At 34.9% G+C, this 23,686-nt stretch overlaps 1 protein-coding gene across 1 annotated transcript in view; it reads left to right on the forward strand.

The window, feature by feature from the left end:
* kalrna (kalirin RhoGEF kinase a) overlaps window positions 1–23,686 on the forward strand; it is a 197,354-nt gene that overhangs the window by 58,468 nt on the left and 115,200 nt on the right. The window contains exons 2-8 of the mRNA XM_030124714.1: window positions 1,670–1,744; window positions 5,358–5,471; window positions 13,643–13,835; window positions 15,935–16,108; window positions 16,206–16,289; window positions 17,574–17,705; window positions 20,148–20,270. Of these exons, the coding sequence (XP_029980574.1) occupies window positions 13,683–13,835; window positions 15,935–16,108; window positions 16,206–16,289; window positions 17,574–17,705; window positions 20,148–20,270 (666 nt within the window). The 5' untranslated portion in view covers window positions 1,670–1,744; window positions 5,358–5,471; window positions 13,643–13,682. The remainder of the gene's footprint in view (window positions 1–1,669; window positions 1,745–5,357; window positions 5,472–13,642; window positions 13,836–15,934; window positions 16,109–16,205; window positions 16,290–17,573; window positions 17,706–20,147; window positions 20,271–23,686) is intronic.

A 23,686-nucleotide genomic window follows, 5' to 3' on the forward strand; every position in this document is an offset into this window, starting at 1 on the left:
ATAATGTAAAAAAAAAAAAAAATGACCAAAGTAATATGGACAAAATAAGCAAAATAAGGCAAGAAAATGTAGAAAAATAAACAAAATATGTAAAAAAAAAAAAAAAAAAAAAGAAAGAAAGAAAGAAAGAAAGCAAATAAAAATTAAATACAAAACAAAAAATAAAAAAAATAATAAGTTAAATGAACAAAATGAATGAAAAATGTACAAAATAGAGGCTCCGTAGTGAATGTGGAAAAACCGTCATCTTCTACATTGATTTACCAGTAAAACCCATGGAGTTTAAATCAGATTTTAATACCAGGTGTAAATGGAGACCATGAAAAGATGACAAACTGCATTTGGAACTAATTAACATGTATTGATAGGATTAGTGGATCAACAGGTATTGAACAGTTTACAGCAGTAGATGGTTTAGGTCGATGATGGACGTTTGGGTCTTTATGGGATAATACCAGGTGTAAATTGAATTAAAATGACATTATTCCCATGATTCATTGTAGACTATGTTCGTTTTGATAACTGTATTGGTCCATGGTCACCGTCTTGGCAGAAAAAACATCCATTTTTCCAAACCAAACAGAAAACAGAAGCGTGTCCTCTGGCCTGAATATAAAACATTTTTGTGTCGGTTTTTTTGTCGGTGTCAGGTCAGCATCCAGTTGGAGGTGGAGTCTCTGGACGGATTTGCAGACTTAGCATTCTCAGCGTGGAATGTTTTTGGAGAGTGTGTGTTTGTGTGTGTTGTGTCGCACACAGACACACACAGCAGGAGACGGACATCGGGCTGGTTTTTCTATGGAGAGGAAAGCAAGAACAGAGATTTCATAACATGACAGACGGACCTACAGTGGGGAGCAACGGCCACCGGGGTTATTTTTAAAGACGATGGAAGACGATGATAGAGATCTAATACATGTCATGATTAACCCTCAGATGCAGAAGTGGGTCAAAATGACCTGGTGAGGTGGTTTTATTGCAATTTCTTTCTAATGAAAAGTTATTATTTTATATTCCAGGTATTCCTCAAAAAACATGTTATTGATGTCATGCCATTAAAAGTTTTAACTTAGCCTTTATAGATTTTATGGAACTGTAGTTTTTGTATTACTACCCCAAGCTTCCATAGGTGGGTCAAAATGACTCGCATTCATTTAAAATGGAATTACATTTGAAATGCAATGTTACCCTAAAAATAAAACTAAGGTTGCATAAATACAATATTATAATACATATATGTATAACTTTTTTTCTCCTTTTCTTCTTTGTTGTATTAATAATTTCTTTCCTGCTACTTCTTATTATACTTGAATGGAGAGACTGTGACACACACTAATGGATGGATTCTGCTTTAGTTCAGTTAAACTTGTTTCACTTGTGTAGATTTCATCATATTTGACAAATGGCGCCTCTTTTTGCGATTCTTCACAGTTCCAAATACTTTTACTTGCTTCACATTTCACTGAACTTTAATGAAATGTTACGATGGTGTAAAAGGTTAATGGAGCCAGAGCTAATGTTATGTTTAAGACCAGAGAACCTCAGAACACTGGAATGTTCTGGGATAAAAATTCTCTGTAAAAAGTGTGTTCTCTCTGTCAGGAATGTTGATCTGATAATGGGATTTATGGTAAAAGCTGACCGGCCGCTCTGCTTCTTCTCGTTCCAGGTTCCTTCAGGACCGAGGGCATTAAAGCGTCCGACGTTCTCCCAGTGTTAAAGGAGAAAGTCGCCTTCGTGTCAGGTGAGTGTTGCCGAAACGGCTCAAATCTGCGTTTGAAACATAACCGATGACGTTACCGAGGTCACATAGAACTCTGTAATCTCATAATTTCCTCAAAATGTGATAAAGTCTGTGAATGCAATAAAATCTGCACTTAACTTAATCAAATATGTCATAAAATCTGGACCTAATGATGCAGTAAATGTCCAGACTGACGTTGTAATGACCTCTTTATGACATTTTCAAATTGGTGTCTTTGCAGTCGAAACTTTTACATCTTGTGTTTTAATCAAACTGATGATAACGTTCACTCATCAGGAGATAAATCTGAATTTATACAGAAGATAAAGCAGTGTTTTATGGTCTGATCTGATGTGTGGGGATAGAATTCACTGACAATGTAAGGAGGTAAGAGGTTAAAATGCTTTTGGGTTTTCTGTCCACATTTGTGGACAAGAAAAGAAAACTGTCCACCACAAAGGACATTCCATAAAAATTTTTTAAAAATGCATCTGAAAAACTGTTGCATCATGATGTTTCCAATGTAGGCACTTATTTAATAGAAAACAAAAAAGCTTGTACTTTGCTGACATTTCCTGGGTCTTTGGAGGTTAATGACATATAATGTAACCAGATGAACATATTATGGACAAAACAAAACCATAAAGATGAAAAATGATTAAAGATGCATAAAGATGAAAATACAAAAGACAATAAAATATGTTAATTGAAGAAATATGCATAAACAAAAGATGACAAAAAAATACAAAAGATGCAACAAGATGAAATGAGACCAAAATGCACCAAAAGTGTCTTTTTTTATTTACTACTTATTCTGTACATATATAGTAATGTGTTGTATATACTGTATTTTCCTGTTTGTATATTTAGTCTGTCTCTAAACGTGCCTTTAAGGGCACCGCTACCAATTGTGGGACCCATGAACGGTAAATGTTGTGGACCCTTTCATAAAATTCAGTATCTTGTCATCTTGTCAATGTGTCAGACCAAGGGGGTGGGGGGTGGGTTATGGAAGTGGGGGTGCTTTCCATACATAACATCACTTATGCTAGCATGAAAACAAAACTGACACTTAACATACTTTCTAAGTCCATCTCCCGACTTTGGTGCCACTCTTTTTCAGCGGATCTTACACTAAATTTTCACAACTTCAAGCCTGTATCCACAGGACCCCCTCCACTACTCTGTGGGCCCCCCACAAATGCTGGGCCCCATGAATTTGTCATGTTTACCCCCCCTTATCAGTGCCCCAGCTTCTAATGGTATAAATGGTTGTAGATATCAATGTAGTTCCTATTGATCACTGATAGAAGTCATATATGGACTTTGATTGAAATAGTTGAGTTCTCCTCCAGTGAAAGTACCGCCCACTTCTATTGGGAGATTGATCTCCTGCATCCACAGGACTGGAACATAGAGACAGAACCTGACAACCTCACAAATTCAACTGGTATGGATTCTGATTGAACATGACGCTGACATACAGGGACATTGGAACTATTTTATTTATTTATTTATTTATTTATTTAAATAATTGCATGGTTTTTCAATGTGCTGGTGTTCCTGGTGGTCTGCAGATCCACTGGACTGTAGATATAAACTGTACATTACTCACAATGTCTTCAGCTACAACTGGAGCATCACCTTGACCTTCAGGAGAACCCCACCCCCACCCCACCCTGGTGCCCTATGTGTTCCTCACTCAGCAGCTCCATCTCCACCTAAACCTTGAGTTCTGCAGAACAGATTATTGTTGTGGAGGCCTTACCCTCTGGACCTGAACACCCCCTGAGTCAGGAAACAGGCAGGGAAAATCATCACAGGCCCTTCACACCCTGGACATGACTTATGTGAACCCTCCTCTGGCAGACGATGCAGACGACCAGGCCAAAACAAGCCCTGTACGCAGATCCAGGACCTGTTTTAACTCGGCAGGTCTTCCTCAAATCTCAGCCGCGTGATAAGAAAAACTGATTCACATTTGTGGCAAAGTCAGCGTTACTAACCCTTCATTTCTTCCCTAATATGGAAAAATTTATAGAAGTGTGAAGGGACAGTGGTTCAGAAACAGGTCAGCCTTGAAAATAGTCAGAACCTTTACTGTACTGAGCAAATGTTTTACTGTTTTTACACTTTTACTTCAGTCAACCTGTGATGATGATGGTGATGATGATGATGATGATGATGATGATGATGATGATGATGATGATGATGATACTTCATTTTTAGATCACAATTTTTCTTGTATCTCAGCAGCACAAAAAATAGACATCGACAGATCGACTTTATTTGTCCATTCCAGATTTACTAAAAATTAACTTTTGATGCAAGTGGCTGAAGATGCAGCAGCAATAAATAAAACAGACATTATATATACAAAATAAAATAAATATGCATATAAAAACTATGTGTCAAGTGTAAAAAAACTATGGTTATGTTTTGTTTTTGTTTTTTTTTAAATGAAATACAACACATGAAGACCAAGGACGAAAATACAACAGAAAAATGTTACAGAAATGTTAACTACATTTTTAATACTGTTCTTTATCAAAATTCTTCTAAAACTGCAATTTTCTCTATATGTAACATTTCTTAAGTGATTTGTCACCATTTATTATGAAATAATCCTTTGTATTTTGCTTTTTTCCAGTGAAAATCATGTATTTTCCAATATTTAATTTACTGATCACATAGATGTTCATAAAAGCTCAGGTTAAACTTGAGGGTTATTATACCAAAAAACAGAGAAAACTGAAGAATAAGTGACTTTTTCAGTCAAATATATCATTAAGTGAACATAAAACAAATAGCCATGACTGCTGTTATTTATCAAATTCCACGGATTCTACTGGTGAATCAATGTTGTAGAAGATGATGGTGTTTCCACGTTCACTACGGAGCCTCTGAACATCCAAATGGGTCATATCTGATGACCATGAAAAGATAATAAACTGCATTTTACAACAATTATTGACATGTATTGATAGGATTAGTGGATTAAGAGGTATTATACATTTTAAATCAGTAGATGGTTTTGGTCACTGGTGAATGTCTGGGTCTTTATGGGTTAAACGCAATAAAACATGTGTACCTGCTGATGTTATAGTAGTGTTATGATAAAGTGAATGTATTTGTTGTAGATGAAGGATAAAGTGTAAAAACTAAAGACTGTCCACTCCCTCCAAACACACTCCATCCACGGTCATGTTCTATAAACACTGTGGTGTGTGTTTCTTACATTAATCGGACCCAAACATCTCCACACACATCGTTTATCAGTGCAGGGGTGGGAGCGGGGTGTGGGGGGGTTGTGGTCGACATCTCAGAGTAATGTCACAGATTCACAGATACCTGGACCATTAGAGTAAAATACAGAGTGGATTAACAGCCTTATCCCACTGATAATGGTCACAGTGTGGAATAACAGCTGCTCTGTTTATTCTTCATCCTGATTGTTTTTTTGTTCCCTTTGCTCTATATCATATAAAGCTTTTGTAAAATAAAACAGACGTCATATTTTAGTGTTTTCCATAATTCCTGCCTATCCTCCCGCTGTCATGACGGAACCAGCTGTGATTTACTGTGGATCTTTCTTCTGTTTGTCCATGTGCAGGTGGACGAGATAAAGAGGAGGACCTATTCTGACGTTTCCTGCCAGAAGTAACCACGACCGAATAAAGCAGGAGGACCTGAGGAGGCTGGTGACCTACCTGTCCACTGTCCCCAGGTACCAACCCCCCACCTCCCACCCCCACTACCTCATATTAACCCTTTCATGTCTAGCGTTCAGTCCAGTGTTCATCTGTTCTACAGCTGTTCTCTTGTATATTCATGGGTTTGGTTGTTTTGGTTCCATATCAGCCACACAGTGGACACTTGTGCATCATCCCATACACTGACACCTATTGGCCAGTCATGGAAGTGCTTTTTTTTTTTTTTTTTTTTAAACTTGTAACCAAGATGGCCGACAGGAAGTCAGAAATACTGAACATCCCCGGAATATCTTGTAAATCCTTCTATATCAGGACACTCCTGAAGGTAGAAAAATATGGAAGCATCAAGTAACATCTAAGGATTAATATCATTGATCAAAATTGCACATATTTATTTTATATTGGAAGAAATTTGCAACTAATCCCATGTTGACTACTAAATTGGACGCCATGCATCACTAGCTGTATTTACACTGTAATTCATACCATTACTGTAACTGTAACTGGATAAAACTGATCTGCACTAACATGTTTTAGTGGAACTCAATGGAGAATTAGTATTAGAGTGGAATTACTATTTATTTATTTATTTATTTATTTTTAAACAAAAAGGTTTTTTTCTTGCATATCATTTCCATAAAATGACTAAAAACTAGTATTAGAATATGTTACAATGTGAGAAAACATCAGATTAGCAACATTAAAGATGTTTTTTTTCATCATTTTCTGATATTGGTTTATTAAATACATATTTATTTGCTTCTAAACTTAAACTCATGGTGTCCAGCTGAGTGAACATTTATGTAACTCCATGAAAAATAGCATCATAAAAAGTTTTAATTAAATTTTTCATGCCTAAAGAGGAATAAAACCATTCAAGAATTTATGCATGAAAGGGTTAATTGTGCAGCTGTAGTTTGACTAATACACATCATCTTTACACTAACATTTTTAGTGGAAATGAATGTAGAACTGTCATTAGAGTGGAATTAAGAATTTTTTTTTGTTTAATCTAATCTTCTGATATTAGTTAAATACATAATTCTTTGTCTCTAAAGTTAAACTCATTGTGTCCAGCTGAGTGGACGTTTATGTAACTCCATGGAAAATAGGTTCATGAAAAAAAATTCAATTGCAGTGGGTTTTTTTCGTGCCTGAAAAGGAATAGAAACACTGAGGAAAATAATCTAGTCTAAGGTTCTCATAATTCATGCATGAAAGGGTTAATTTTGCTGCCATATTTTGACTAATACACATCATCTTTGCATAGTTTTACTGAAGGAAGGTGCAGAATGAAAACATTTACTTGTGGAATATGGCCATGTTTTTTTTTACTTAAGGATATGAAATTGTCAAACACTACTTCCTGTCTGGATGTGTTTTTACTAAATGTGTCTCTGAGTTTTCTTTTTGCTTGTAAAAATCCCATATCTGTGTGTGTTAAAGCTGTCCTGTCATATCAGGAAGTTAACTTTTTATTATTTCCAGCAAATATTTATCTTTTAAAAAAATTCTTTAAAAAAATCTTGACTAAGGTGCTCATAATTCATGCATGAAAGGGTTAAATCCACGTTCAGACCCTGATTCAAACCCCCTCTGACTGAAGCAGACGGGATGAAAGAGGATGGAGTGGAGGCTGAAGTGCCTCAGTGCTGTCCTCGCTGCAGAATCAAACGCTCCTTTCTTCATCAGCGGACTCAGAGCAGCTTCATTAGCATCAGTGTGAAAGATGCAATGTCGAGTCGACCCGACCGTCCTTCACACTCCTCCTCACACAGAAACTAGAGCAGAGGCTGGACTTCAACTCAGTCTGTGTGGCGTTTAAGGACCATCCTTTCACAAAGACATCAGCTTTGGGTCATGTCAGTGTGTAAACAATGGGCTCTTTGTTAACCTGTTGAAGTGACTTAATGGAAGGTGGCGTGAACACAAAAGACACCCCCCCCAGCTTTTAGCCTTGTTCAGGACTAATAACATAAGTTATTGCATATTATTTGGAGAATTTTGAGTGCTTTCAAGCCATTCAGGGAGAGAAAATTGAAGAAAAAGGAATGTAAATATAATAAAACAGTAGGATTGTTAGAGTTTGAAGACCAAATCAGCCTTAGTCTATTAAAATACCTTTTAAATAAATGTTTAGAATGAATACAACATTGCTTTACAGATGTCTGACCTACAACAACAAATGGACAACTTCATATATTCACCAAAAATGGAAACATACAGTCAAATATAATGTTAAAGGATCTGCATTTATTTGTCAGTTGTATTTCAGTTGGTTCCACTATACACATACAACTCTGTACTTACATTAAAACAGTTCTACACAAAACTTCTATAAAAATTTAACAGAACAGTATGTGACATAAGAAAAGGTGAAATAAAAGACTGTAGGTTTTTCACTATTACATGTTATTTGAGATAAAAGTTGGAAACAAGAAAATATAAAAGACAAAACGACAGGAAAAGGTCACAAAAACACCCAACGAAATATAACAAAATAAAAGATGAACCAATAAGATGAAACATAAAAGACGCAACAAAATGCAAATATTAAAGATGCAACAATGTGTAAAATGTAACAAGATGAAATCATGTCAAAGATGCAACAAGTGGAATATGGAATAAAAAAAGACACAATAACATGAAAATGTTACAGATGAAACAAAATTCAATAGTGTATGAGATGCAAAAAGATGATAGTGACATAAAAAAAAGGGATATTCATGGGTTCAATTATTAAATTTTTATTAGTAAAAGACAAAATGAGAGAATCAGTATAAAAGATGTGAACCACATGAAAAGTATTTAAAAGATGCAACAGGATGAAATGATGTTAAGATGAAAATGTAAAAGGTGCAACAAAATGAAGGAATCTAAAGATGTAACAAGAGGAAATACATGAAGACGAAAAATTAAAAAAATGCAACAAGATGAAAATGTAAAAATTACAAGATGAAAATGTAAAAAAAAATGCAATAAGATGAAAATATAAAGAATGCAAGATGAAAACGCAAGAAATACAAGATGAAAATATAAAGAATGCAAGATGAAAACGCAAGAAATACAAGATGAAAATGTAAAAATGTGATGAAATGATGTTAAAATGTAACAAGATGAAAATGCTAAAAATGTGATGAAATGATGTTAAAATGTAACAAGATGAAAATGCTAAAAATGCGAGATGTAAACATCACAGAAGACTGAACAAGATGAAAACTATAGAAAAGATGCAAGAGGATGAAATGATTTTAAGACAGCAAAGTGAAAATGCTGTAAAATATGCAACAAGATATTTTGAGGAAAAAAAAGCACCAACATGAAAACTATTTAAAACACAATAAAATGAAAATGTCAGTAAAAAATTTAACCTGATTAAAGCAATGTAAAAAAGGCAACATGGGAAATAAGACATGAGCAAAGTAGACTTAAAATCTCAGATTTTAGGATTTACTACTGATTTTGTTCATTATATTGAAAATAAATTCAATCTGTTCTTCAACAACATGAAAACACTGAAACATTTATCTGACACTATAAACAAAATAAACCCTAAAGACAAAAATCAAATGTATGTTAAATAAATATACACATATTTATCATGATATAGTATTGTTTAATGACCCCATCTTGATTTTAATGGATGAATACATCTGTCTTTGGTTGGAGTCCAGAGTCTGCTGACTGTCATTTCTCCAGAACTGAAACCATCTCCTCACGTCCTAACACATTTTGTTTATTAATGGATTAAATCTCTGACACTGCTTCACTTTTCCTCTGCTGTCGACGACTTATCACCTAAATATGTAAAAGTGGTGGAAGTTTCCTGAGTGACTGCAGTGACGATGATGGACCATCGTAGTGACAGCGATGAGTGGGTTCAGACTCCAATTAGTTCGACGAGACGGTCGGACAGTGTTTCCTGGGGAAAAAAAAGATGGTCATTGTTTTTGCAAAGTTTTGTAGTAGTTTAAGTAACTTTATTTATATCACACTGTGACAACATCAGAAAATGATGCATCATCTTTCTATTAGTATGTTTTTTTATCATCAGTGCTCGCTCTCTCCATTTAGTCTGTTGCTCACTTGACCACTGCTCTCTCTCTCTCTCTCATTTGCAGAGTGAGAGTCTGAGCAGTTTAGCAAACATAAGAAATATTTCATACATTGCCTTGAATATTTCCATGTGCGCACTATCCATCAGTGCAACAATATGAATAAAAAAAACAATCTGTAAGAAAATAAATACAGAGCGAATATAAAATTACAAAACTTAAAAGGAAAATAAGAAAATAAAACTGAAAATTTTACAAGAAGTAAAATAAAAATACAACTAAAAGTAGAATAAAATAAAAATAGACATAAACTATGAATAGACACAATATTAATGGTATGTATATCTATGAACAAGTCTATAAAAATAGGACATTTGTTTGATAAATGTTGAATAAATATTGCATTGTTATTATTAGGATTAGGATTAGGATTATTGCGATTATCATGACTTATCGCACATAATTCACATTATACAGGGTTATTACCAGAGTTATTACTTTTTTAAGCTTTTTGATGTGTTCGCTCTTACCTCTGCATATAATAATGGACTTAAATCAAGTGAAAATATATATTTCTATATATTTTTTAATTTGAAAAACCCATTTTTTTAGCAGGAGAATCTCCAAATGCCAAACTGTTTATCTGACTACACCATTTTTTTAATTGAAGTCCATTTTATTTTTGCTTTATTTCCCTTTTACAGACATAAGCATTAAATAACATGAAACATGTACAGATATAAGTGATGCTCTTTGAAAAACATGAATACACAATACAATAATAACACAGTATTTTATACACACTATTAACAATATTAACAGTATGTGTATCTGTGAACAAGTGCATTTATGTGATAATAAATAAATATTGAATTAATAAATATTGTGTTGTTATTGCAAGAACAGATAATTTTTGCACAAACTTATTGCACATAATTCACATTATACAGGGTTATTGCATATTATTGGAGGTCATTGCATGAGGATATATTGAAAAGTAAAAGTATTTGGAAGAAAAAGTATTCGCTGTGAGTGTTTTATTATTAAACTGTAGAAACTTTCACCATCGTCTACGTTGATAGACAGGTTTAGTGACAGTGATGTGTGGGTTCACACTCCAATTAGTGAAACTCTCAGACAGGTACAGCACCATTTCCTGTAAAAATGCAGTGGTCGGTTTAAAACACATGTAGATGGTCAGTCACCTGTTACACATTTATTCACATTCATCTCAGATAGTATAGAATATAGCACTGTTTTCACCCTGGGATGGTCTGGACATCTATAAATGATGGTGTAACGGTTGTCTTCAGGGTAAAACAGTGAACATAACACATTCAAAAGACATAGAAATGCACAAAATAAGTATATTATTAAAGTATCTGTTCATTTGCAATGCAGCAGACTGTCTATGTAAATAATTAAATAATAGCAGATCACTTGTTTTCAGCTTGTTCTTAGAGTATATTAAAACATTTTCAGGTTTTCTGAGATAGAGGTCGACCAGACGGAGGATTTTTCATAGATTAAAATTATTCATGAAAGAAAAACAAAGAGAAAAATATATAAAAGAGGTTGAATCAACGTAAAAGATTAGAAAGATGAAAATGTTAAAGATCCAACAAGAGGAAAAAGTCAAAGTCAAAGATGCAATAAGATAAAATATATATATATATAACAAAAAAAAGAAACAAGATGAAAATGATGTAAATGAAGTTAACCAGATGAATGTATTGTTAAAGATGCAACAAAATAAAAATGTTAAAGATGCAAAAAAAATGCAGCAACAAAAGACATAACAAGAGGACAATATTGTAAGAAAAAAAAAGGGGGGGGGCAACAGGGTGTAAACAACACAAAAGATACAACAAGATGAATATGAAGTAAAAAATGCAAGAAGAAAACAAAATTGGGAAAAATGCAACAATATGAAAATGATGTAAGAAACCTCAAAGATACAATGAGACAAAATTATGTAAAAGATGCAACAATGTGTAAGATGTAACAACATGAAATAATGTAAAAGATTCAATGAGATGAAGATGGAATAAAAGACACAATAACATGAAAATGTTACAGATGAAACAAACTTAACAGTGTATGAGATGCAATAAGATGATAGTGACATAAAAAAGGATATTCAGAGTTTAAAGTTATTTATAAAAGACAAATTAAGAGAAAAATGACAAACGATGAAGATGAATAAATGTAAAAGATGTGAACCAGATGAAAACTATTGAAAAGATACAAGATAAAAATGATGTTAAAATGAAACAAAATGAAAATGTTAAAGATGCAACAAGATGCAGTAATCTAAAGGACCTAAAGAGAGGAAAAAGTAAAAGTTAAAGATGTAGTGAGAGGAGCAATGATATAAAAGACGATGAATCAACATAAAACATAATTAGAGAAAGTGAAATACGCAGTCAGAAAAAATATTGTAAAAGAAAAAAGAGAGAGAGATGGAACAAAGATGCAACAAAAAAGATGTAACCAGAGGAAAATATTGTAAAAATAAAAAAATAAAATAAAAAAAAGCAGAGCATGACAATGACATAAAAGATGTAACAGGACAAAAGCATCGTAAAATTAAACATGATGAACATCCAAAAAAAGACGCAACATGTAAAAAATGCAGCATGATGAATATGATGTAAAAGATGTAAGAAAAAAATAACATTGGAAAAATGCAACAACATTGAATCAATGTAAGAAAAACAAGATGAAAGCTTAAACTTACCAAAAAACTTAAGATACAACATGATAAATATGACATAAAAGAGGCAACAATGTGAAAACATTGTAGAAAATCCACCATGACGACTAAGAACCACATGAAAATGACATTTGTAATTAAAGTACCTGAACCCTTCTTATAGTCTGACAGCCATCATCTAAACATCCCATAAACATCAGGGACATTAAACCCATCTGTGTTTGTACCTGTATGGAGATGCTGTGTACCTGAACAGGACACACCGAAGGAACCAGGTTCAAAACCTGGATCAGTATCAGTACCAGCATCGCTCTGCTTCCTCCTGCTAAATGAGCTTCAGTTTCCATGGCAACAAGTGGAGGCAGATTCTAATGGATGTTCACTTCATGAATTTATATTAATGGAGCTGCATGTGAGCATGTGCAGGTGATTAGAGGATGTTTGGATCGTCCAATCAGAGGCAATCAGAGAAACCCACCACGGTCCAGATCTGGTCCCAGATCAGCCTCAGCTCAACAGGAGGCGTTTGTTCCACCTGCGATCACAGCTCAGACTTCATAGTTTCAAGAAAAGACCCTTAATCTTTATGTTACAGTTATCAGCTCTTCCTGCCTTTCACACCTATCCGCTCATTTTGGTCTAAAAAAACTGGTTTATTTTATGGGATTAAGTTTTACGCTGCATTATTTGTCACCACTGATCATAACTTTATAACTCTTTTTTTTTGTTGTTGTTTTTTTTAGATTTTCTTGTTTCCAGAATCAGCTGTTTTTATCTTCTAATTTTGTATTTTTTTGTTGTAATGTAAATGAGGCCTTCAGCTTGATATATTCCAACATTAAATAAAGCTTAGAAATATTATTTTATTTATCATGTGATATTTACCACTTTCTGCTCCTTATCCACATTTAGAAGGCAAATATTGTTACTACTTTATTTAATAGTCACTTTAAGCATCTTATTATTAATAACAATTAAGAATCAAGTATTAAATTGATAATAAAATAAAAATGAGCCACACTATTAACAGGTATAACATTAAACATGGAAGTATCAATAATTATGGTTCTGTAATAAATATTACTCTTAATTTCATTGTTGATTTATTATTATTGACTATTATTGAAGTATTTTTCATGCTTTTGTACTTTATCTTTTGAAGGTTTTGGATGCAAGACTTTTAGTTTCTACTTTTCTCTCACTGATTATTTCAATTTTTTGCTTTTTTTGATGGTTTCTAATACATGTACAGGGGCAGTTCACTGGTAAAACTAAGTAATTCTCATTTTAAATAACTGTGACGTGCAAAATAAATAATAAATAATATATTGTATTGATGCTGGTATTGGGTAATGGGTGATTTTCATGGAATGTCCTTTAATTTTGTCTTTTATCTTGTGTTTTATTTCTGCAGTGAGGATGTTTGTAAGCGTGGTTTCACCGTCATCATCGACATGCGTGGATCCAAGTGGGAGCTGATCAAACCACTGCTGAAGACGCTGCAGGAGTTTTTTCCTGCAGAAATTTGCGTGGCGCTCATCATCAAACCAGACAACTTCTGGCAGAAGCAGAAGACAAACTTTGGCAGTGCTAAGTTCTCCTTTGAGGTCAGCAGACGTCCTCAGTGTGTGTTTTCTCTGAGCTGGGATTCATCCAATGTCGTCCCGCCTCAGTTTGAAGTCCAACACTTGTAAAACCCTGATGTTGGACATGAATGTTTAGATGGTTTTCAGAATGTTCGGGTTTGTTTTTCATCAGTGTCAGAGGACTGTGAAGTCCCAGCTCCTGCATAGTTAGTGCCTGGAATAACAAGCACTCCTTTTTTTTCTTGTTTGGACTTCATTCACACACATGCATACATTTGTACTTTATTTTGCTGCGTTATAAAGCCTGTCTGTCACAATAAGATGCACATAAGTCATCATTTATGTAGCATAATTACACTCTCTGCATGTTCACTAATGCCAAACGTAAATAATTGAATCATTGTTTGCAGCCTAGTTGTAATCGATCTGGATTTTGTCCTTTTAATTAATTTTCTGACGCAACAAGAGCAGTTAAATATTAATCCAGTGTCCTTATGTTCCAACCAGTATGACTCATGAGCACTGATACAGTCTTTGTTAATCAATAACTTAGGTATTAATATTTTATACAGTAACTTATGACCAACACAATATGCGTGGAAACTTTTTATGGCCTCTGTATCATAATTTTCCATAAAAAACACAATTTGAAGCCTCTTCCAAGATATATTTATTTTATTTGTATGATAAAGCTGTCTGTAATTCACATTTACAGAATAGTGGACAACGTTATCAATAACAGTAAGGCTCATTTCTGTGTCTTTTTATCTCCTTGTTACTTAAAAATCAGTAAGTGAAACCAAAACAGATATATTTGAGGTTTTAAAAGGAATAAGAAAATGGTATAAAAGCTCACTGTCATGCAGCTAATACACTGTTCTGTAGAGCAGTGTTTAAAGCTAAAGCTAAGTCTGGATGCTAAGGTGCAAACTAACATGTATAGAAGCCAACTTCAGGACGGGGTGAGCAGCAAAAAATGTTTGGGTCTTTTGGGTGTAGCTTAACAAGTAGCCTTGATAATTTTCTGGCTAAAACTTTCTGGTAAATAAATTTACCTTTTTCACATTTTACGTTTTTTAAAGCTAGCTAACATTAACTAATGTAACCAGCAATTAGCTAATAGAAGCTAACGCTAGCTAGCATACTAAGAGTAGTTATTGTTATCAAGGTCCAAACGCTAATTCTAAACCAAAGACACTAGGACTAAAGGCGTCTGTAGTCAGAAAATCATTCCCTAAACCTAATTTTGGAAATATTTATGTATTAGCAAACACGTGGAAGGAAGCCAAACAGCTAAATAGCTTAGTGTTAGCTGCTAAAAGAATTTGGATAGGCTAGTTAAGTGTTGGCTGATAAATTAGTCAAAGGTTTTGTTTTTTACTTTATTTCAGTTAAAATCTTTATCTTCGGAGCAGCAGATATCTTCTTTTTAAAATCTTTTTAACGTATGTTTTTATTTCTAACCTTTATTCTCTAAGCATGTTTAACTGGTTGTTTGTTTCGGTGCCATTTAGCTTTATATGCAGCTAATACTAAATAAGCTAGATTTTGTTTTATTATTCAGATAGCATTACAGACATGTTGTTTTTAGTTAGGAGTTTAAATCTTTATCTTGGTTATGTGTTTATTTATGTATTTATTTATTTATTTATTTATTGTTACTGGAAATTCACTTGGTTTCCAACCTTCATCCTCTAAACCAGGGGTATTCAAATCTGGTCCTTGAGGGCTGATATCCTGCATGTTTTAGATATTTCCTTCTTCCATCACACCTGGAAGCCATTACATCATTATCAGGCTTCTGCAGAGCTTGATGATGAGCTGATCATTAATTGAACCAGGTGTGCTGGAAGAGGGAAATTTCTAAAACATGCAGGCTTTGAATACCCCTGTTCTAAAGTTGTAAAATATGTGAGAGCTTTTTTAATTAAGTTTAAGTGTAATGTGGCTTTACATGTAGCTAATCCTAATAAACTAGATTTTGCTTTGTTTTTTAATTCACATATTAAAATGAACTTCAAACAATCACCTTTACAGATATATATATATATATATATATATATATATATATATATATATATATATTTATTATTTCTCTTGGTGTTGTTCCTGTCTCCTAGACCAGTATGGTGTCTGTTGAAGGGCTGGCCAAACTGGTGGATCCTTCCCAGCTGACTGACGATTTCGAAGGCTCTCTGGACTACAACCATGAGGAGTGGATGGAGCTGAGAGTCTCCCTGGAGGAGTTCATGTCAAACGCCGTTCATCTGCTGTCCAGACTGGAGGATCTGCAGGTGGGGGCAGCAGTTGGATGGAGGGTCTGATGAATGAGTGGGTTGTGAAGGGAAAGATGGATGGATAAAGGAACTGTTTCCCTGTTTGATGTTACAGGAGCTTCTGTCTAAGAAGGAATTTCCTGCAGATGTGGAGGGATCCCGTCGGCTGATCGACGAGCACACACAGCTGAAGAAGAAGGTTGGAGGACTCCTGTCTAAACAAATGATGCAAAATGTAGAAACGTCTGTAGATATTACAGCAAATTACATCCTGGTTCTTCATTGACGTCAACTCAGCAGTCTGGATTCAGAATTATTTCAGGCTCCTTCAGACTCTGAGGTTTCATTATTTTTATGCGTTTTTGGAAACCATACTGTCTGACATGGATGCATCTGTACAACAAGCTATGATACAAGTCAGTTGAAGCTAATTAATATGAATGGAAAATATTTCAACCCAGACTTTTTGTCTTTCTCAAGTGATTTATCACTTGTTATCATAATATTGTCCTCTGCATTTTTCAGTGAAAATGTGGTATTTTCCTGAATTTAATTGACTGATCAGGTAGATGTTCATAAAAGCTCAGAGTAAATTCAACGGTTATTTTTATCAAAACAGATAAAACTGAAGACAGTGACTTTTTCAGCAAAATACTGTATATCAACCAAATATAAAAATAAGTGTCTTATGTTCATGGCACTTTTTTTGGCACAATTTTGGCACAATTTTTTATTCATTTTGTTAATTTGCATTTATTTTTCAATTTTATTGCTTTTGTTCAAAGAAATAAAATTCAAAATTGTATTGCCTGTTATATTATTTTTTCTTCAATTTTCAGTTTTTGGCTTATTTTGTTCATGTTACTTATTATTTTGTTTTATCATTTGATTTTATTCATTTCATTGCTTATTTGATTGTTTTGCTTTTTGTTTTACTTCATTTTACTTTTGCAAGAAATTAGAAGATGGCGGTGTTTACATATTCACTACGGAGTCTCTGAACGTCCAAATGGGTCATATGTGTTGACCATTAAAAGATGACACTGTATTTTACACCAATTATTTACATGGATTGATGGGATTATTGATCAGACATTATTACACATTATAGATCAGTTGATTTTGGTCAACTGTGGATGTTTGGGTCTTTATGACCTAAAGTCAGGAGGAGGAGGAGGAGAGCAACACCAACATGAGGCACCAGTTTTACAAAGACAGCCTAATATTAGTATTTTTAGATACAGAAATGTATATGAGTTGTTTTGATAGTTGCATTATTTCCAGCTGACTTCTCATTGGTTTTTAAGTAGAGGATTTTCCCAGTCTGTGTTTGGATGCATGACCAGGAGAGTGTTCATCTTTTAGTCTCCAGATATCACTTCCTATTCTCATCTTTCAGCCCAAAATGGCTGAGTGTAAACCCAGTTTTAGCAGGTTTAGGCTGAGGATTAAACTGAACGACATTGAATATGTTTTCCTGTAGGTGCTGAAGGCTCCGGTGGAGGAACTGGACCGGGAAGGCCAGAGGCTGCTGCAGTGCATCCGATCCAGTGATGGGTTTTCAGGGAGGAACTGCATCTCTGGTTCTGCTGATTTCCAGAGCTTGGTCCCCAAGGTTAGACAGAAGACATAATAAATATTAGTATGAAAATGAAATATAAATTATCAAAATGACTTGTTTTATTGAAAAACTTGTTGAGTATAATGACAAGATTTAAAAAGTATGACTTTTTTTTTCATTTAAACACATATCAAACTCACTAAAGTTAGTGTGAGGGACATGCACAAATCATGTGCATTCCCTCAAAGAAAATTTATAGTAAAAAAGTAATAAAGTAATAAAAGTAACAAAATCACATTTAAAGAGGTTAAACATTGTACTGATATATGTGTAAGTCTTTGCCCATTCATAATAAAACCCCAGATTTTCATTATTTTACAATGTGTTCATGGTGACAGTTAAATTCTGCTGGGGGACACTGATCGCACCGCATAGTTATATTGACCAACTTCACATGTATACAGGTCATTTGATGCAAAGATATGAAGAAATCCTGAGATTTATACTCAGCAGTGAATCCAAACTCTGAACAGTGAATGAATTGTGATCATTTCAGTCCATAAACACTCATTCCCCATCAGTGCAAACTATAATGTAAGAGCAGACTAAACCATAGTCGATGATGATGATGAAGGAGCGGTCTGGGTTTAGTCTCCACCCACAGCTCGTTAGCATCCCTCATTAGCGCTAATGAGACGCACTCACTGCATGTTTGCTCATTAGGTGACGGACTCCGCAGGGAAAACTGTGAAGGAACACACTGAGCATCTTTGTACTGGTTGTTTTTATGAAACATACACTGAACATTGCGAAGTGATAAATGGTTGTGTGTTGATGTCAGATATTGGATCAGACCTACTGCACTGCACAGACTCATACAATTTCATATTATGCCTTTTATTTTTTGTATACCAAACTACAGTTATTTAAAGAAGATACAAGAAAATGTTTGATGATTTTGGTAAACACAATTTGGTATGAATTCAACCAATAGTTTTGCTGCTAAAGTGTTAAACAAAGAAACAAAACAAACCAAAACCCCTTGCCTCCCCTTTGGGGGTGGGCTAAAAACAGTGCATTTGTTTGATAAATATTGAACCAGAAAAGCACTCGTAGAGCACAGACTTCCGCCATGGCAGATCAGTCCCCCCCGATCACCACCAAAATTTAATCATTTGTTCCTTGTGCCAGTATCAACATTTCCTGAAAATTTCATCCAAACCATCCATAACTTTTTGAGTTATCTTGCTAACAGTCAAACAAACTGACAAATCCCGATGAAAACAAAACCTCTGCTGTTCCTTGGTGGAGGTAATAAATATTGCATTGTTATTGCAAGAACAGAGGATTATTGTGTGACTTATTGCACATAATTCACATTATACAGGGTTATTGCACATTATTGGAAGTGATTGCATGAGGATATATTGAGGGAAGTGATTGTACTCGAGGAACACCAGAGTTATTACTTTTTTAAGCGTTTTGATGTGTTCTCTTTGTAACTGCCCCAGCCTCTGCCCATAATAATGGACTCAAAACAAGTCAAATTGTATATTTCTATAGATTTGTTAAAGTGAAAAACCAATTTTTTTTGCAGGAGAACCTCCAAATGCCTAACTGTTCATCTGACTCCACCATTTTTTTTCATTGAAGTCTGTTTTATTTAGCTTTAGTTCACTTTTACAGACATAAGCAGTAAATAACATGAAACGTGTACAGATGTAAGTGATGCTTTTTGAAGCCAATAAACTGTACGTGTCTCTTATTTAGATGAAGATGGTGCCCCTTGTCTTTGTCTTCAAACATCTTCTCTGACATGAAACTACTGGTTGAGTTCATTTAAAATTTTATATGTACCTTCCTTGGGACAATGTCTACAAAGTTTTTTCACAGTTTTCAGAGATTTAGATTTTTGGGTTTTTGATGAATTTTGGAAATATTAATAATGTGCCTTTACTTATAATGGTCCATATTTTGATGGTTTATAATATGTAAATGGTTACAGATATCAATATAGTTTCTATTGATCACTGATAGAAATCATATATGGACTTGGACTGAATTAGTTGAGTTCTCCTCCAGTGAAAGTACCACCCACTTCTATTGGGAGATTGATCTACATCCAGACCACAGGACTGGAACATAGAGACAGAACCTGACAACCTCACACATTCCACTGGGGATTGATTCTTGATAGAACATGACACTGACATACAGGGACATTAGAACTATTTTTTAACTTTTATCAAATTATAGAGTTGCACTGATTGTGAAATTCTGAAAACTGATGGTGACGGCACTGATATTTTCTGTTCCTTTTACTTTGTGGTCCATGATATTGTTGAATGAGCACAAATCCCATCATAAACATCAGGCGCTTCTATCAGTGACATCTCATCTTATCTGCACACAGCCAATGTGGGTCGATAAACTCTGTATAAACCTGTGCATCCTTGTTCAATCTGATAACACAGTTGTTGCATCCATCTCTTCCAGGTGGCCAGTCTGCTCGATAAGCTCCACTCCACCAGGCAGCATCTCCACCAGATGTGGCACGGCAGGAAGCTGAAGCTAGACCAGTGCTTCCAGCTACGCCTCTTTGAACAGGACGCAGAAAAAGTAAGTCAATTCTGTTTCAACATGAACCAGGACAAATAAGTATGTGTGAGCGCTCTCTGCAATGGCATCATATCCTGTAAGTGGTGCTTCTGTCTTGCCACCTATTGCATTATTCAGACACTCAGTAGCTGGAGGGCTTTTACTGTGAAGCTGCAGCAGAATGTGAAGTCCTCATAGGCTCATTTATTTACCATTAAAATCTATATTAATATATGGTGCATTGATCGTTGGCTCCAGGGGTTTCTGCCATATTATAGATGAAGGATCAGAAATATCCTGTTCTCCCGGGAGGAAGAGATACCATATTTATTATACACAGGAAATAAATTCAGCTATATTTATTTACATATTTTTATGCATACATACATATACATATATATATATATATATATATATATATATATATATATATATATATTTGATGTTTTATACCGGTAACAATTTGAACCATAAAAATCAACCTGAAGTAAAAATGTAGAGAAAAAAAATCAACAAAATTAACCAAATAATCAAGAAAATTTGTAAATTAATTAAAAATGTAACAAAAATGAGCAAAATAACAAAAATGAACAAAACAGTGAGCAAAGTAATTAACAAAATGAACAAAAATGAACAAAATAATCAACAAAATGAACAATATAATCGACAAAAAGAACAAAATTGACAAAAAGAACAGTATAATCAACAAAAAGAACAAAATCGACAAAAAGAACAAAATAATAAACACATTGAACAAAATAAACAAAATAATCAACAAAATGAGCAAAAACTAACAAAATAATCAATAAAATAAACAAATTATATCAACACGTCAGCTGTTTTGTAATTGCTTGTGTTCACTGATGCTGGCGTACGACACCTGACTCAACTGAAAAATGTGACATTTGGACTAATAATAATAACTCAGAATAATGGAATGTCCTGTTTCCTTGAACCAGATCAGACTCATTTATCATTAATCCGTGAACACACATGACCTCATACATTCAGTGTGAATGAAGATGTCGTAGTCAGATCTGGAGTCAGTTTCTGTGAGTCTCTGTGTCCAATGTCCCAATGAATAGACCTTCAGTTTCGATCTAAATAGACTGATGGTTCACAGTTAAACCTGTGAAATACTGAGCTGAAATCCTCAACTTCCGCCCGTTAAGTGATTATCTGTGGTTGTGCGTAAATGTTTGAATTCCTTTCATCGTTAACATACCGGCCTCCTACAACACAAACACCAAACAAATATTCAGTTCAACACCATGATGATGGAAATGGAAAGAATGTTCTCTGAGCATAAAATGAAACATGTCAACCTGCTGGACTCAAATGATTTTACACATACAATACAAGTTTCAGGTTTTAAAAGATGTGCTTGTAGTGCAGTGTTGTTTATTTTAGTGGGCAATGTTTGTTTTTGTTGTTGGTAATTTTGTTTTATTATAATTATCATTAGTAGTTCTGCTATTATTAAACTATATATATGCATAATACATACAGTGTGTATATAATATAACATACTTTGTTATTATTTCATGTTATTACTACTTGATTATTTTTTCCACTAGTTCTTTCTAATGTTTAATTGCCTGTTTTTCCCCTACTATTGCCATAGCTATAGTTGTTACAATTTTCTTTCCTTTTGTTTTATAATATTTCTTAAATGTGTACATTTGATGTTGTGCTTGTAATGGCGTTAGTACAAACGCAGAATCCAAATGTAGAACTCAAACACCAAGAGTATGATTCAAAAGATTTATTAATCACACACAGGTGAAATAATATTATTAGTGACAGAATCTTGAGGATAATGGTAGGCGATATCCTCCTCTGATTCGTCCTCCGGATCGAGGGCGACAGCCCGTCTCCCCGAGCGGTGTTAGGGGTTTCTTTCCCGACTAGGGAAAAGCAAAGGGAGGTCAGGGACGGAAACAGGTCATGCACAGGCAGGCTATCGATTGAGCAACAGGACATAAGGACAAGGCAAAACTCACGTACCGGTAGTCAGGGCGAGAAGGTCAAAACCAGGTATCAGAAGAGGCAGACAAAAACCAGACAGGGAGCAGGCAGAAGACGAGAAACCGAGGAATCCAAAAACAGGTCAAAACAGGCAGACAAACGAGGTCAAAACGCTGGTAAGAACTACAAGAGTTACAAACTGGCGTCTGACAGGGGGAAGAGACAGGGTTTAAATACACAAAAGGGAGGGAAGACAACGAGACACAGGTGGAGCAAATCAGGGCGGAGACAGGTAATCAGGTAAGAGGTCAGAACAATCAGGGAACAGGAAGTAAAGACGACAGACAAGACACATGAGGGGAAACTTAACAAAATAAAACAGGAAGTGACAAACAAAACATAAAAGACAGACAAAACCAGACTAACGTCTGGCTGCAGGTATGACAGTGCTGATACTGGAACCTTAATTTGCTGAGGGATCAATAAAATTCTATCTAATCAATCTATTGTAGGCTAATTTAATCTAATCTACAGCTCAAAATGTCAAATCTGCAGTATTTTTCAGTGTTTTGCCTTTATGGTCGGTGTACGGCTGAATATGTTAATGTGATTAATGATATTCACATCATTCAGTCTCTATCTATCTATCTATCTATCTATCTATCTCTCTATCTCTCTATCTATCTATCTATCTATCTATCTATCTATCTATCTATCTATCTATCTATCTATCTATCTATCTATCTATCCATCCATCCATCCATCCATCCATCCATCCATCCATCCATCCATCCATCCATCCATCCATCCATCCATCTCATTTCATCCTCCAGCTATAGTTTCAATCTGTTCTAGAGATGATGAGCAGAAACAAAAACACATGAAGACGTAGGTTATTGTTCTCATTTATGTACTGACGAACCGGTCGACTCCGTCTCCCTGTGTTTGTTGAATCCAAAGTGTTGTTGATGCATCTCGTGGCCGTAGACCACCAGGCGTCAGCTGACCTGCCGCGTCCATCTGCACTGACATCCACAGGCAGGAGCTGTAAATATTTACTGTAATGCAAACAGAAAGAAACAACAAATGCATTTTGTCCACATCAGCACTACAGGGGTGTGTTTACAGTGTGGAAAACCCTCCGCTGAGGAGGAGACACTGCCACCTGAGGAGGTGTTCAACAGAATAATGACTGTGCACGTGCCACTGTAACCATGGTAACAGCACGCCGCCACAGCCACAGCCGGCCTCCATCTGCCCGTTAAGACAGACTCAGACTGTCCGGAGTGTGGAGGACGCCCTGTCTCTGCATATTTACACTGATGAGCCCATGAGGACACGACCAACAAACACACTCTGTTTATTTAGATGATGTTACTGTTACACAGTCTGTTTAAGAGTTTATTCAACAGATTTTATCACAAACGTCACTTCAGAATTATTGAACCGCTCAGGGATGTCAAACTCAT

This window comes from Sphaeramia orbicularis, chromosome 21 (assembly GCF_902148855.1).
Source record: "Sphaeramia orbicularis chromosome 21, fSphaOr1.1, whole genome shotgun sequence".
In the NCBI taxonomy this organism is placed as follows: Eukaryota; Metazoa; Chordata; class Actinopteri; order Kurtiformes; family Apogonidae; genus Sphaeramia; species Sphaeramia orbicularis.